This window comes from Lonchura striata, chromosome 2, assembly GCF_050655825.1.
Source record: "Lonchura striata isolate lonStrDom1 chromosome 2, ASM5065582v1, whole genome shotgun sequence".
NCBI lineage: Eukaryota > Metazoa > Chordata > Aves > Passeriformes > Estrildidae > Lonchura > Lonchura striata.
Genome location: NC_140704.1, coordinates 22649462 through 22666785, shown reverse-complemented (window position 1 = coordinate 22666785; position 17324 = coordinate 22649462). Strand labels below are relative to the sequence as shown.

Sequence of the window (17324 nt, the reverse complement as noted above, 5' to 3'; positions counted from 1 at the left end):
TAATGCGAAGTGAGAAGAGGCAGCTTTTGCTCTGAAATTAAACATCTAAACTTTTAAAACTGTCTTCTTTGCTTAACTCGTTCAATGTGTATTGAAATAGAAATAACATAAAATCAGTTACATCTTGAATTAATTGGTAGAGTTTTTTTTTAGTTTTTCAGCAGTCAAAGGACACACTAAAAGCATGGCACACAGAAAGCATGAACATTCTCAGTGTCAACAGAAATGTACTAATTAAAGAACAGCAATACAAATTGTGCTTTACCCAGTAGCTGGCTAATTGCTCCCTGGTCACACAAATTAATGCTCACAGCATCATCATAGAGGGCCACAACAGATCTCAGAGCTCGGAGGCTGTAGCGCATTTGCGGGAGTTTGTTGCCACGACCACCTGTTCCATGGAAACTGCTACCTTGTCCAAAGAAAGGATCTGTGGAGCAATCACAATGAATACTAGTTTTGGCGGATAATCTATGTTCAGAATAATGTGCTCAGGAAAAATAAAAAAAACAAAACAAAACCCCAAAACACAACAACAACAAAAACCCCCAAACCCCATTGAAGTTAGAAATTATTCTTTAAAACCATCTAGTAATAAGCCTTTTTATGTAGAACTACACTTTTTACATGCATAAAAAAGGTAACATTTTGGTGAACATTAAAAATTATTATACATTTTTTAACCTTACTGGGTTCATGAGTAGTTTTACAAACTCAAAATATATGTTTAGTATGACATTTAATCAAAACCTTTTGATCTCCATTCAACCCAAATAAAAATTTCTTAGGAAATTTCTTAGGAAACCTAGGAAGACATACCAATTTTATGATGAAAAATACCTATCCTTAGAAATCTGATCAATAAAACTGAGTACACATAGTTATATTTTTGCTTAGCCCATGCTCTTATCTGATGCCCAGAAGCCAGCTGTAATCTGGAACCTGTCTCACTATGTATGACTCTGAGTTAACATGTCCTGTCTTATGGCAGGAGTTCCTGCTTGGACTTCTTGCCTGGGAAGGGAAGGGCCTGGCTTACTTAAAACACAGAGAGTAGAGGTGTTTGTCTGAAGGAATATCAGTACAGTGGTACACAGGGAGAGGGGCACCAGCTCATCTTTCAGCACAAAAAAAAGATGGTTACTTTATTTTTTGGTTTTGGTTGTTTTTTCTTTCCTAGGAGTTCTATGAAAAAGAATCATTCTGACATCATGAGTTTTACATTTTCCTTTCCTGTCAAAGAAAGTAGGTTCAGTTGAATTGTTCTGAGGTTACCTGTGTATGAAAGCCATGAGTACCCACTGACCTTGGCCTACACACCATTCTAGAAACACAAGGAGAAGAGTATTCGCTTGGCAGGACAAATATTTGTCTACTAACACAGGAGCCACTGAAGCTAAAACAGCAAGTGCATGAAGCTGTAATTCTTCATATTGGGCAGCAGACCAGTCAGGAAATCCAGACTTTCGATTTTGTTTCACATAATAAAGCAAAGCTGGCATTACATGATTTTCACTGAGGAGCTGCAGAGTCCAGAAAAAGAAAAAGAGAGACAGTTTACAGGTTTTATATGCAAGTAAGAAAAATCTAAAGGGTAAGTCAACTCTATCTGCCCTACACCAGCAAAATTATATTTTTATTGAGAAAATATGTCATGAAGAGTACAAGTACAGGCAAATTTTATATTCTATAGCTTTCCCAGAGACTGTGGTTTGTTAAATTTTATTATGTTCTTCAGGTGTATTTCAATAATGCTCTGCAGTCACTTGTCAGGAATTTTCCTAGCGTGGTCTAAGTTCGTAACTTTCTAAAATAGAAATTGTAGGCTGCTTTCCAACAGCAGGGCTTGGTCTGAAGTTATGTATGAATTCTTGATTTGGAGAACAGATAACTTCAGTGTACTGAACTATGGCAGATGGACAGATAAGTAATAGTCTCGTGATTCTTTTGTCTTTTTTTTTAAATTATTATTTCTATTCTGTTACAACTTACCTGTGCAGCAGATGGGTCTCTAGAGAAGATCTGTAATACATTAAATAGTAACTTCTTCATCTCAAAATCCTCATATGAGTAGGTAAGTTTAAAACCCTTTACCAAGGGATTGGGAAGTTTAACTATGAAGAAAATGGTAGATAAGTTACAGAAAAACCTAATTAAAAGCAAAAAATTGTGTAATTATGCAGTATGGAATCTCTTACCTTCAGTATATGTTGCAAGTACTATTAAGACCTTTGCAAATCCACTTTCCTAAGAGGCATTCAAAAAACATACATTAATTAAATTGCAGTGAAATTAAGACTTATGATTTAATTTTGGCTTGACTTTTTTCTTCAGAACACAGAATTTAATGTATCCTGTGGCAGAATAAACAGAATTTTATCAAAGAAGAGAACAACCATTTGTACATTATACAACAATAACTAACTGCAGTCCTAAGGGTGCAATTAGTTAAACCCATGTTTCATTCACTACAAGTCTGAACTTCTGTGGGGACATCCCAAACACTTGCATTTACTACTATAGTCTAACACAGAAAAATATTCTCAGTGCTTTTAGAGCTGTTTTTTAAAATGCATTTGGTCATGTTTTACATCAGGGTCATCAGTGCATATAATTTTGTGGTATCAATTGTGCGTACCAATGCACTTCAAATTCAGTGCATTTACAAGTAAACATATGAAAACTGCATGTATGGGCAAGAAGAATTTACCAACATCCCATATGAAATGTTCATAAATAAAATCTTGTAAATCACAGCTCCTAGAGAGTTAACAGAAGGGCTATAATGTCTAATATAACTATGGATAGGACCAAAGCCAGAAGGTGTCTACGCAGCACATTAGAGGCAAAGGAGTGTTGTTTCTGAGGTAAACAATTAGCAAACAAGTTTTTTTTTTCTAACACAGAGATAATAATAGCATTCAGAACTTTATAGAAATTTTACAGTTTGCTTGTGATGAGAAAACTTTTCCTTTTCAAAGGCTCAGACTCCTGTGCTGATTTGTGAACTGTATAAAATACAAGACTGACTTTTCTGGAGTTGCTTGGATAATATATTAAGAAGAAAAGGGAACATTCTGGAGGAAATTGCTCTAGTATTATATATAAGGCAGAATTATATGGTAATGTTAATGTTTTTTCTATCTGATATTTATACCTTGCAAAATCTCTAGGCAGGCTGAGAGTAAAGAACCTGAATTAAATTGTTTTAATATTTTCTTTTTATAGAAATAAATTTTCTTTATTTTAGTATAAGGAATTAAAGATGCATATCTGGTTTACTTATTTTGTAGGAATAAAATGCCCTGTTTCTACAGCCAGATAAACAATTTGAATGTTTTAGATATCCAATACGTTGCTGCAATAGCATAACAGATATTTCATATTAGTTGGTATTAAATGAAAAGCTTGAATGAAAAGTCTGTAATCTTCATTTAGTAATACAGCCAACTGGTAGACTTCTCTTCAAGAGGAAAGTAATATATTCCTGAACAGCCAATTGATCCACAGGGATCTGATTGCTTAATTATTCAGTATGTATGTCACAACTTCATTTGAAGTTGTAAATCTCAAGTGTAAAATGAGACTAAAGCAATATTAATGTCTATATAAAGTTAATTTTTCTGCAGGTGTCTCATAAAAATTCTGGAATATTACAAAAGAATGACTCATCTACATTTCAGACAAGTCACGGTAGTGCATTATGTGATGTAGTCTTTAAAAGAATTTATGTGTCTCTTATTAACAGGACCTAAGTAATTCTTTTCGCAGATTCCTACTTAGAGCACCTGAGCTGATTTTTGGACACCCTTCTTGTTCCCAGTTATGAGGCACACATTGAACTTGGGTCATCTGAATATAACCTACATCTTCAAACAACAAATGTGATTTAGTGCAAAACTCATTTTAGGAGAATGGCACATTCAAGAACCCATACAAGAATATGACAATTAATATAAAATTTTGCATAAATAATGTTAATGTGATTTTCTAAGTATTAAATAAGGTTGATGCTAGTATTCTGGGCTAATGACCTACAGATTTTATGTCTCTTTGAGGTAAAGACAACTGCAGAGCTAAAAAATATTTTCTTGTTCAGCAAATCCAAGAAAGAAAAAAAAAGCACTGTAGACACAGGAGAGAAAAAATATTAGAACCCTAATGGGGAAGAATACCAAGCTTATAAAAGCAAAGGAGAAGTTATTAGTCTCTGGAATACAATTCTAAATACTTACAATCATAGGTACTGTAGGGTTTTCAGCTAGTAATGTGGCAATCACCAAGAGGTCATTCCGTAGCTGGTGATCGCAGTGCTGGAAGCCACACGTGACATCTACAAATACTTCTTTCAAAGCACTTAGAAGAAAATGAAATGCATTTTACTTTTCCCTTTGATATTCTAATGTAGGACAGTTCTACATATATGAATCTTCATTCAGCGTCATACTTTTCAAAGCCTTAGGGTTAAACTACAAGAGAAGTAACTTAAAACTTTATTATGAAGTGGATTATTTTGGGTACCACTAGGCATCCCATTTATTCATAGATGCAAGATGCATGCATTAAAAATTGCATCTTCCACTGTTTGTGTTATAATAATACAAAGACACAGTATTTACTCAGACATTGCTGAATGATTATTGAGAAGAAATAGTCTGATCTTAAATAGTTAAAACAGTCTAACTCACTAAGGAAGAACCTGTTATTTACTCCAGTAGAGGATCTAGAAATAAACCTTGTATATCATGGCATAGAAATTTCTTGTAATTTTGTAACATCAGCATTTCAACAGTGAAAGAATACTGGCCTGTTAAGCCTAATGTGGGAACTTCAAAATGCTGCAATTAACTCTCCTATTGTACAAAGCAATAGATAGAGCTATTCTTCCTGCACTATGCAGCAGAGCACCTTCTTCTTACCCTGTAACAGCAACTACTATGTTAATACTGAAAACTTAATGAGGATGCAATCAGAGATCCCTTTGCGTTTCTCTAAGTTAATTTCAAACAAAATGCTACACAACAGAATGCTCCAGATGTCTCCAAAATTACAAAATTAATTCATAAAATGCTCCCTGTACTTACTGTACACATTCCAAGCTTCTGAGCTGATTGACAACTTCTTCTTTTGAGGCTTTTTCTAGCAGGTTCCATAGGATATCTGAGGAGCGGAACACCAGCTGTCCTGAGGGGTCAGCACCATTAAGACACAAACAAAGCCTGCTGGCTGCTTGGGCCTTCACCATTTGTCCACAACTTATTTCTGAAATTATGTAAATCAGAGTAATTAATTCTCTATAGGTCAGTAATTGTTTCACACATGTTCAGAGAACAAATTATCTATAATCAATGGTAATGAGATTATTGAAAGAACAGTTTGTACTAACCAGAGGTGGAAAGATGCTGAAGAGCTTTAAGTACCCACAACTTCTCAGTAAGTTGATTTTCAACTAATGCTAGTGACAAAACAAGAGCTTCTGCTAATCCTCCTGCTTCAGCCATCTTGATTTTATAGATTGGACTTGTTGGCTGGTAACCTGCACATACACTAGCTTTAGTCGAAATGCAGTAAATACTCAGACTTTTGATTACTTCATAAAATGTTCATACATTTTAAAGAAAGGATTGAAAATCAAGTATCATATTTCAAGGAATTAAGAAAAACAATGCAATACACAAGAACTGTTTTTAGTATATCTGAATAGTGCCTATAATATATACAACAGACTCATCCTCAAGCAGACTTCAATGCCATAGAAACAAATTACTTGCTTCTTAGAATTTAGATAATGAAAGCAAAAGCAGGGCTATAGAAGTGAAAAACTTTCTTCAGTCATCAGTAACCTAGCTCTCTTCAGTAGCCTGTTGACTAGAGAATTACTGCATTCTATCATCATATTACTTAAAATATTAAAATCAAAATCCAAACTTTGATTTACAAGCTTGACTTTCTAATGTGTCCCTATTTTTACTTCTGTCCAGGCATATGCAAATATGTATTTCATTACTGAATTATGGGGAAGGTGAAGCACTGAGAAAATAAATGTATATTTTTTTAAATATTATGATATCTCATGAGAGCAAGTTTATATTAAGCAGTTTAAATATATATATGTGTATATAAATACACACACACATATATATCAAATGTCATAAAGTACAAGACTGATAAATACAGATAATGCACATGGAGGTTTAACTAAGCGCACACTCTGATAGGCTCCAAGTTGATATTACTTTATAGATAAGAGAACTCTGTAGGGTCAGACTTTGGCAAGATTTACATATATGCTTAGAGATGAAATATTTGACTTAAGAAAAAAATCAGACTGAAACACATTCTTCATTTCAAGTTAATGTATCTTATTTTCTGAACTGGAAGAAGAAAAACAAAATTGCTCAATAACATTCACTTATCCCAATGGAATTATTTACAGATACAGAACTAAATGCACACATAGCTACTTGCAGGATTTGAGTCTTGTTTGTAAGGTAAAAACAGATTTGGGTGCTTTCATATTTCTAGAATTTTGAAAGGGTTATAGTAGCAGCAGCTTCTTTAGGCCTCCTAAAATAAAACTTGTAAAAGGGCACAGGACTAGTGCCTCACTGCAGGAACACAGCAGGGGAGCACACTGACATCAAGCTCCCTGACCTGCACTCTTGAGCCACACTGTGGCAATATTCCCTTGAGGCTGGCTGCCTATAAATTCAGCAGTCTCAGAGCATGTGATGTTGTGTCCCTGTGGGAGGGGATCCATGACTGACTTCACCTGACAACAGTCTCTGGCACCATCATAAAAGTCAAAGGAATTATACAATAGTGCATTCTGATCATGCCTGAGTTCATGCATAGCCTCTTCCTGTAGAGATAAGTCACACCATTTCTTTAAACCTATGCTCAAATGTGTCCATGTAATATGAACTCAATCAAATTTACATGGTTTCAGATCTATCCCTCACAACACAAGTGACACCAGAGCTGCTTCTCTCCAGGCTACATATAAAAACCTGAAAACTACATTTCCCTTCTTATAATTCTGATCCTAAGTGCTTTTTTTCCCCCCTCCATTACCCACATTTCAGAGATCTTATATCACTTCACATTTTCTGGATGCCATTTAATGCCAATTTTGTAAATGTAATAATTAATTCCTTGCACATTGATGAGCTTATTTTATATTTAGAATATGCACCTCTCTAAAAACATGTTAATTATACATTTGACAATGTTATATATTTAATATATGAGATACAGTAACCATAGTTATAAAGAAAAATTAAACGATAGCTAATTAAAATAGGCATTTCAAAGTAGTTGGGATCATTAAAAAAAAATTATCCTGCTTTACCTGAAAGTAGTTTTCCTGGTAACTCTGTATTATAAAAGTTAATAATACTCTTACAGATTTGTATTTTAACTTGAGAGCTTGGCACTCTCATCAAGTAACCTGTCAGAAAGTGAAATAAATGTAATTAACAGACTTTATAATTTTTTTAGAAAGTATTCTTAACACAATATTCTTCTTTTCACAGCACTTAGTATTACCTACAAATCTGTAATTTCATGCAAAGTTTCATTATAAGATATTCAAGAGGCAGAGACTCCCACACTGGAGAGGACAAAGGCATCTTAGAGGAGCAGCATAAGTTTAATCAAAGTTACCTTCTCTGCTTTATGGCTACAGACACTTACAAGGCACTGGATGTTCTTCCAGAAGTTGTGGAATTCTGAGGAAAGCTACTAAGCTACTACACCAAGCTGTTGCCATCACTACCATGTTATTAGAAACTCTTCTAAGCAGATATAAGATTAAATAAAGGAGCATAGAAGCAGGAAGCATACATATTCCTGGCATCCCAGGTTTCAGTGTTTACAGTGATACCCCAATTTCTCAGATCAAAATGAAATGAAACAGGCTAGATACACATTTACTTCTTCATCTGCACTGATAACATTTTTCTCATGTGGCTTTTGACATTGGCAAATAGGTAATTCTGCTAGCCAATCTTCAGGTTAGCTGCAGAGCAAAGTAAAAATTGTTTCTAATATGAAAAAACACAGAGGATTGAATGAATAATTTAAAGAAACTACCTACATTTACTAAGGAGTAACAATAAATTACATTTGTGCTAATAATACAGTTGATTTTATTGTGGCATAATCATAATTTTATTGTGGCGTATCAGGTTACACTCACCCAGTTGTGCAATGGATTGTGAAACTTCATCTGAATAGTTTGCTTTATCAGAGAATTTCTTTTTTTGAAATGGTAACCTGCAAAATGAAATGTGAAAATAATGCAACTATGTTTTAATCAAGTCACCAGAAAAGTTCATTAGGTGTTCTCTTCTTCCTTGCTAATTTTTTCAGATAAGGACACATTTTCTAGGGTGAATGCATTCTTTGCATAATCTGCAATTACATATTGGCAATTAGTGGTACATGTTCAGAGATACTATTTTCATAATTAAAATATGATGCAACAAGACATGCTGAATAAACAAATGTCATTTAAATGTTGAAGACTAAATCCTACAACATAGACACTATCAGGCTATTACAGAGATAGGCTATGTACACACATGTGCAGAGGTGGAAAAAAGGGATCATATCTCTGGGCAAGACCTCTTGAAATGGATAAAAGTAAACCAAATAAACTGACTCCAAATAGCACAACAACAAATTTATTTTTAAAAACAGGATATTAATAAATATTCAATAACATATTCAAAATACTCAGATATGACATAAACATGTAAGTGCTAAAAACTGTCTAACAGTAAACATTACGGTATTATCCTAAGGTCTCTGCAGCACATACTGTACAAGCAGCTTTCCAGTAGGTTTACCTCTCTAAACACTGCCAGAGAAAAAGAAAGGAGAGAAGAAACAACAGAGTAAATTCTGGGAGAGGCAGGGGAGGGAGAAACAAGACATTGAAAAAAAAAAAAGTGGGAAGAAGACAGGTAAACAGAAGCAGTTACAAAAGAATGGGATATTTTACTGGAGAAATTAATGTAGCTGAAACTTAATTCTAAAAAAAAAACCCAGGCCCTGCCTCTGGTTAAAGACTTCTCTGTCATATAAAGTAGTAGTGAATTGTGATGGAATTTCCATAGTACAGAAATTAAAGCAAAACCCAAAGGTGCAATTTTCTAACATATAATCACTGCAGAAGCCACAATTAGTGCTGAACTGCTCTAAAAGAGGAAAAGTCTCACAGCTACATTTTATCAACTTCATACACTCATGCTCAGTTTTGTTATGCTTCTAGCAAACACCAGAGAAAATTAAACTCCATGATGTACCTCCTCACTCCCCACAGTGTGGCAGCAAAGAAAAGCAGTACATCTCAGAGTGCTTAGGGAACTAAAAGATTCAGCTGGCAAGTTCTGTGTTTATTAAACATAACAGCTGACAGGAACCTATGTAAAAATTTACCTGAATATCTGTTTTATTATGTCACTAGTTTTCTATCTGGTGGTTTATTTTGTTTTTTTTTTTTTTTCTCTTCCTCATTCTCCTCAAATGAAATTAAATACAGGAGTAACTGTAGCTACAAGCACACCATAAATAACTTTACTGAATTATTGAGGAGGAGAAAACTACTGAGAAGTGTGGGTAACACCTAAATTCTATTCTACTGATTATTCAAAATATGGTGACAACAAAGATGCCCAAAAGTTCATGCAATACATTTTTAAACTAAATATAAATCCTAAATCCTTTAGCGGTTCATTCTCTCCTGTAATATGGCTTGTCATTTTGTAATGCTTACCTTCAGGTATTAGAATGTCTTTGTGTCACCCTAAGTTTTTAAATTCACTTAAGATCTTGTCTGGAACAGCAAAACACACCTCAGTACCACATAGCTGCTGAATCTTTTGAGGCCAGCAGTCCCAGATTGACTTAGGCAGTAAGAGACCTTGGGGAACCTTGCTTTCAATCAAGCTGGGGCCAAGTCCAACACAGTTTTGAATTATGTAACATGGAAGTGCACAGATACTGAACTGCTAAAATAGGTTCCTCATTCATGTCACCAGAAACTGGACACAAGTAAAAGACAGCTGATGAAAAGAAGGATGATAAAATGGATACATTGCAGATATAGGTGCTTTGTAGATAAATGCTGTATGGATATGTCACTCGCCTTAGAAAACCTGTTAATAAAAAGTATTTAAATCTCTAAAAAAGGGGCTGAGGTACTTACTCAAACAATTTAATAAGTTCACATAAAGGCTCAGTGAAAGCTTCTTGTTCATTCATTTTTTCTGCACACAGGTTAAGAATTTCAGTGATTTGTGCTACATCCTTAAGGGGCTTTTCAGGTGAAATTAAGGAAATCAGATCATCTGTACCACTATGAATCAGAAGAAAAAGCTGAAAACTGTGATCATCACACTTCAGAGACACAGCCAACAAAAAATAAGACCAATGTTTACAAAGTTAGGTGTTTAAAGGAAGTATGTGAGTCAATACTTAAGCAGCTTTATTTTTAAATATGTACAACTTCTGCAAAACTGATTTAGGTGTCTTCTCAGCTGAACTCACTAGAAGCTCAGCACTAAATTTCTAAAAATGGGGGATGAAACGTTTTTAGATCACAATGTCAGATTTACCTATCTAAATTCTGAGACAGACTTGTGATACTTCAATTGTTTTCTCCTCTAGTCCCAAGTGACTAACTGAAATTTGAAAATCTGGACCAAAATACATACTGAGATTATTTAATTTAAGGGTAGAGGCAAAAAATCAAAGCCGAACAGAGAACTGAGACTGAGAAGTTGCTACCAATCCACAGACTCACAGAAACTGCCTTTAAGTACACAACTCAGTTGTAATGTGATGCCTTAAATCACTGTGCAAATTATCTGAACTGTATGAAATTAATAACATTTTTCCACATGCCAACACCCTCCTTAGTACTTCTCATTACTGGAACATTTCAGTTTGTACTGTACAGATAAATTAGCCTGACTTCATTTTTCCTTAAAATGTTTCCTTACTGGAAGTCTATTTTATCTTGCAATTTTATCTGCTGTTTCTTAAGCAGTGGCAATTATTATGCTTTTCTATTCTGAGTTTAAAGTACACCAGTTACATTTTTGGACACTTTCAGCCACTGTGCAGGTGAGAACTCTCTACTGAATTTTATGACAAATGAATCTAATATCCAAGAATCTTGCCAGCTTACCAACCTTGGCTGTGTGCACACAAGGAGGCCAGTGATGAGAATGTATATGGTCATCCCTATTCTCCACAGGGAAGCACAGTACAGCATCAAATACTTTACTGAAAAGTTAGACTATTACCATACATAAAACACCATGACTTCAGAATTCTAGAGTGGCAAAAAGGATACAAGTCCATTTTCAAAATGCTTGACTACCTTCTTGAGAGTTTTCAGCTGCTCTTTTTCCAAATCTTTCTTAAGTAAAAGAATGAAAAGCAGGTTTTAATTGTAGCTTTTGCCCTAGAACCTTAAATGATTATGTTTATCCCCTTTTAAGTTTAAATGAAATTGGAAATCAGATTTAAAAGTTTATAGGCCACAGCAACATTCTCAAAGTGCTTTGAAGCACGATTAACTCCATGATGAAGCCTCATTTCTAAGTATGAAGTCTGTTCTCTTGTAACTGAAGAGGCTTTCAAAAACACCTGTTCAAACGTGTTGACTCTTTCTCTTAAATTCTTTGTGATTCTTTGTAAAACAACTAAGAAAACAAAACCTATGTCACACACAACATAAATGTGGAAACATGTAGATCTAAGTGGCTTAGAGTGCCCTGCACCACTAGGAAACAGCCTTCAAATTGAAAACTGAAAACAACTGAAGTGAGGACATGTTAGGCTGTCTCAGTGATGTGCAGCGCTCATTTCAGCTCTCCTGAGCACCTGCAACTTGAGGCAGGCCAGGAAGTTGTTTCAGGAGTCTACAAGCCCAGAATCCTATAGGCATTTTATCATATATCTTATGCTCTCTACAGAAGCAGTAAACAATATCATCTGGCACTTTTTTCTTCAGTCAGTATGTTTATTCTATCAGCTCTGTATTAAAAAAAGGGAAGAGGGGAAGATATAACTACTTCTCTGTGGGGCATTAATTTAAAATGTGCTAGATTTAATCAGTTCTTTGTTTAAGAGCATAAATTACCCATATTTTGGATCAAAATTATTTGATGTCTTAGTAAGTTTAATCTGCCAAATCACCTTGTGAAGACTAAAAATCATCTGTGAAAGCCCATCAGATGACAATTCTCCTGTGTGCATAAATAGTTGTAGTTATTCTTCAACATTAACCTTTGTATATTTCACCTTCATTTAAATTCATCTCCCTGGAGAACTGTTAGCAGTTAACTTGGGCAATTACATGAATTCATTACATACTTCCAATAAGGTTGTATGTATATCTATTTCCCAGCTATAGGTTTCAGTACTCTAAAATTCTCCAATATGCTAGAAATTCTGCATGTCTAGTTTTTGAATGCTCATGCTTTTGTCTTTTTTAAAGTTCCTGTGTGATCTTCTCTTCCTCTATGTATTTTTTTAATATAAGCCCGTAATTGACACATATTTTTTTCAGTAACAATGATCATCTTTAGAAGCATTCAAATACAAGAAGTACTCATCTTTGTGCTCTGTAGCTCCAGCTACCTCTGTTGGATATAATAAACCCTTCTGAGTTTATTCAGGGCGGGTGCTAAAGTAACTGTATAAAGACATTGTCAAAACCCCATTACCAACTGTGTAACAGAGATAGTGAGGTACCAGGGTTACTTACTGAGCCCGAATCTTTCAGTAGTGCGATGACGTGATTCAAATCCACTGACCTCGACTGTGTATTCTGAAAATGCAACACTTTTAACTTTTTTTTTTTTTTTTTTTTTTTCAATTTTGAAATTTTGCTTTTAAGGCGTTTAAAATGTGAAATAGCTGCGTGAAACGAACATGGATTTACTCAGGGACGGGTAAATTCAAGCCGCGTGCGGAGCACACATCAGGGTTGCTCTCAGCCCGAGAAAGACGGCAGGAGCAGGGGCAGGGGCAGGGCAGGGCAGGGCAGGGCAGGGGCAGGGCAGGGGCAGGGACAGGGCAGGGACAGGGGCAGGGCAGGGGCAGGACAGGGCAGGGGCAGGGCAGGGACAGGGACAGGGCAGGGGCAGGGACAGGGGCAGGGCAGGGACAGGGACAGGGGCAGGGACAGGGACAGGGCAGGGACAGGGGCAGGGGCAGGGCAGGGGCAGGGGCAGGGACAGGGACAGGGACAGGGGCAGGGCAGGGGCAGGGGCAGGGCAGGGGCAGGGACAGGGGCAGGGACAGGACAGGGGCAGGGACAGGGCAGGGACAGGGGCAGGGCAGGGACAGGGGCAGGGCAGAGGCAGGGGCAGGGCAGGGACAGGGACAGGGGCAGGGACAGGACAGGGGCAGGGACAGGGACAGGGCAGAGGCAGGGGCAGGGCAGGGACAGGGGCAGGACAGGGACAGGGCAGAGGCAGGGACAGGGGCAGGGCAGGGGCAGAGGCAGGGACAGGGACAGGGGCAGGGACAGGGGCAGGGGCAGGGGAGGAGCGGGGCCAGGGGCAGGGCAGAGGCAGGGACAGGGGCAGGGCAGGGGCAGAGGCAGGGGCAGGGCAGGGGCAGGGACAGGGAAGGGGCAGGGGAGGAACAGGGCAGGGGCGGGGCAGGGCAGGGGCAAGTTCGGGCCAGCACCGGTGCCCCTGCCCGCGGGGGAGCTCACCTGGGCGGTGTCCGGGGCGTTCGTGCGCCTCTCGCCGCCGCGAGAGGGGCCGCGGCCGGGGGAGCGGGATGCCGCCCGCGGGGCGGGGGCCCGGGCCGCGGCCAGCGAGGCCATGGCGGCGGCGGCGGCGCGGCCGTTGCCATGGGAGCGGCGGCACGGCACGGCCCGGCCCGGCCCGGCCCGGCCCGGCCCGGCCCTCCTGCCGCTGCTGCTCCTGCCGCTGCTCCTCCTGCCGCTGCTGGAGCTCCGCCGCCACCCGGCCAGAATCGACACTTCCTGGGCTGCTGTCTGCGAACGCGACCTCGGCGAGGAAACCATTTCCACCCGGCGGCTCCCACATGCTGGGCAGCTGGAAGGGAAGAGGCCGCTGGGTCCGTAACAAGCAATCATGACAAAACCCTCCATGAGACATGACAATCCCCAGAGAGCAAAGCGCTGCTTGGGGTAGCCTGGCAGCGAGGAAAAGGGCGAAAGCAAATTTTCCGTGCATAGGCCAATGCAACAAAGTAATAAAAGCCGGGACAGAAGGGTGAGGGGATGCAGAGCTCAAGCCGATCTTGCAAACAGTGAGCAGCTGCTTGAGGTTTAGGTGACAGCTGGGATTCCAGGGCAGCACAGCGTTTGGTGTGCTCGCAGGTGCTCCAGGCTGCTCACTGCAGCTGCCAGTCCCAGGTCTGGACACACTTTGGGCAAGCTGCACACGTGTCACGTTGGATGTGCACATATCGCAAGTCTGAGTGCAGGCACTCTTGATGCCAACCTCTGTTTTCATTGACAAATAAATATTTTATTATGTGAATAAATTTATTAGATGCTAACATAGCTGTCTAAATCTCCAGATAGCTTTTTTTATGAAAAGAACTGACTGATAACAATCAAGAAAGGCAACTTTATGGTTCCAACTGTAACCAACCAAGTCCTTATTTTCATTTTTCCCAGCTTGCATGCTACACCCCTCCCATACTTGCCTTCTGCAGAAATAAGGTGAACCTCACAATTAGTACTCACATATGCTATAGACTTATCTTTGCATCAAAGGGAAAATACCCAATATTGTGTGTTTATACACAATGTACACACAAAAACACCCATACACATTCTGCATTTAGTAGAAATTCATAAACATTTCTACTTATTTTCTGTAATTTTAGGCAAAATGATAGCCTAGCACAGTATAGGACTCTGAATTTAGAAAATGCTGTAGCCCCTTTGACATCCATGACATCCTGAGCTGTGATCAGGCAACACAGGTCATAAAAAGGCATGACCTGTAGCACATTTATGAAGTGCCCTCACATGATGTGACAGTGCAGTTGCCCACCTTGGAGCTGGTGTCTGACACTCTTCATCCACCCATGTGCACACATCTCTCCATTACTATGCACACTTTACTGGCCCTTCCATGTTCTACTTAAATATTTGTTTCTGTGAACATTCTGTTTTGTATGAGGGCTTACACTGGATGGAACAAGATTGTCTATTAAGCATCTGAGATTAATTATGCTGACAATGTTTTTATGTCTTCAGGCATTTAGCTGAAAAAGCTGGATTATATATTTTTCCCTTGGTGCCCAGATAGGAACCGAAGTTTTATGTATTCAAAGTTTTAAAGCTTATATAAAAAAAACCTGCTTACATTTATTTCTATTGTAGCCTAAGTGATTTCAAGTTTGGTGGCTCCATGTTTTGAATGACAAATGTGTAGAGAATATACCTAAATTGGGCAATTTAGTCTGTAAATTATAAGCTTAAGTCACATGGTACTTGTTGGCTCACTGTTCCAAAGATCATATTGCAAAGCTCCATTTGCTCACTGTGCACCTTCTTCAAAATAAAGCTTTTAAAATTTAGGATGAAAGCTACATTATGCAAGTTTGACTACAGGGATTCTGCTACCCTTGGCAAACGGCAAATGCCCATCCTCAAAATCACACAATCAGCTGTGATAATATTTATTCAAAAGTTAATAAATCCCAAACTTATATTGTATTTTTATCACATCTACCTCTTCCTTTGGTAATGAAAATATTCAAGACTCCAAGGCCTTACTTATGAGAGTACTGAATTTTAAGTCTTAGAAATGCTACAAAATATGTTGGAAATATAGACTTGATGTAAAGAGGATTTCTGCTTTGACTGAGGACAAACTGTTTTGGTGTGAAGACACATTTCAGCAAGCTATTCTTGAGGTAAAACTTAAATTTCATAAAACCACAGCACTCTGTGTGTTGGACACAGCTGCATGTTAGAAGATCACAGTTACATATCTAGGTCTGCTATTAATTTCCTGTTGACTTTGCTGAGTGAATTATTTCCTCTAGCACGCAGTATTCACTGTTTTAGAAATTAAGTTGTGAGCTTTTAAAGGACTATTATTTAGTATATACCTTTCATGTGCTGCGATAGGGGTCTTCAGCTCTAGTCAAGTGATGTCCTTTTCTTGGCTATATTCAACATCTAGACTCTGTCCAAAGCCACCTGCACTCTATCAAATATGACACTGAGGGTTTTAAAGTACAGAAATCAGAGCCTTCCCAAGATTCTTTCTAAGTCTGTTGACTCTTGACTTCCTTTTCATTATCCTTTTGTGGTTTTTTTTGTCTGTTCTGACAGACCCATGTTTGAAATTCACAGAATAAAAGGAAAATACCTTTGAAGTGGCTGGCAGTAGACTCAAACCCATCAAGTCAACAGAGCTTCCAACATCTGGATTTACCTGCCTGTACTACTAAAATACAGTGTTGAGGTCATGGGATGGTATGGAATTGTGAAAGTATGGAATTTTCACACTGATCTTTATTATTGTAAGGAAACACAATAAATCACAAGACATTTATACTCTTGTACAGTGATAGAGCTGGAGTACAAGGCCGGAGAAAAGTGTATGTTTGGGGCCCCAGCTGCTGGCATAGTATCAACATTCAGTAGAACAAGCACTGAGATACAGAAAAATGGAGATATTAAAAACATAAAAGCCAAGAAAAGAAAAACCTCAAGGTCCGAAATGTTACTGTTAGGTTAGGCGTGGCACAAACCAATATTAAATGTTCTGAATTTTAAAAATACCTATATTCCATTTGGGAGTCTGGGCAGGCAATGCAACCTAATGTGAAAGCAATGCAAATGCTGCTAGCTCCACTGACCCATGCATCTTTACTTCTCTGCACTCGGAACAGTTTATGCAGCTGATCGACTGTTAAACAGCATTATACCTCTCATGTATGGCTTTCCTCTTGTGCTGGCATAAGCCTCTTAGGAAAAATGTTATGTATTTCCAAAAGAAGGACTGCAAAGTGCTTCACCTGTTTGTTTCATTTGAAGAGTAATTCTATTTCGTGCACACAGCAGGACACTTGGCAAACATAATGGTGCTTAGCAATCTCATAATGGACAAAGTTTTTGTTGAATGAAAAGTGGAGTGAAATATGCTGGTAGTACTGTAGTGTTCACTTGTGTTCTGAAAGCCTGGAAAATATCTTCGAGTAGGATAAGGGATATAGCTATCCAGTGTGTCTATGTGAAAAAGCTGTAAGATGTAATCCAGACATTGAAAAAGAAATAAATTGCCCTTAGATATTTTTTA

The 17324-nt window shown here is 38.1% G+C and overlaps 1 protein-coding gene across 8 annotated transcripts in view; it reads right to left on the bottom strand.

The window, feature by feature from the left end:
* Window positions 1-14563, bottom strand: part of CFAP69 (cilia and flagella associated protein 69) — a 28963-nt gene extending 14400 nt beyond the window's left edge. The window contains exons 1-14 of one of the 8 annotated variants that reach the window (XM_085566523.1): window positions 13970-14074; window positions 13742-13919; window positions 12785-12847; window positions 11366-11427; window positions 10214-10323; window positions 8201-8277; window positions 7352-7450; window positions 5387-5536; window positions 5085-5262; window positions 4236-4356; window positions 2199-2247; window positions 1993-2114; window positions 1307-1523; window positions 266-430 (exon numbers count right to left, since the gene is read on the bottom strand). In XM_085566523.1, the coding sequence (XP_085422649.1) occupies window positions 266-430; window positions 1307-1523; window positions 1993-2114; window positions 2199-2247; window positions 4236-4356; window positions 5085-5262; window positions 5387-5536; window positions 7352-7450; window positions 8201-8277; window positions 10214-10323; window positions 11366-11427; window positions 12785-12847; window positions 13742-13919; window positions 13970-14059 (1681 nt within the window). In that variant the 5' untranslated portion in view covers window positions 14060-14074. Of the gene's footprint in view, window positions 1-265; window positions 431-1306; window positions 1524-1992; window positions 2115-2198; window positions 2248-4235; window positions 4357-5084; window positions 5263-5386; window positions 5537-7351; window positions 7451-8200; window positions 8278-10213; window positions 10364-11365; window positions 11432-12784; window positions 12937-13741 lie in introns of those variants that run through there. The other 7 variants (XM_085566501.1, XM_085566487.1, XM_085566492.1 and 4 more) reach the window with 7 other exon arrangements.
* Window positions 14564-17324: the final 2761 nt, after the last annotated feature.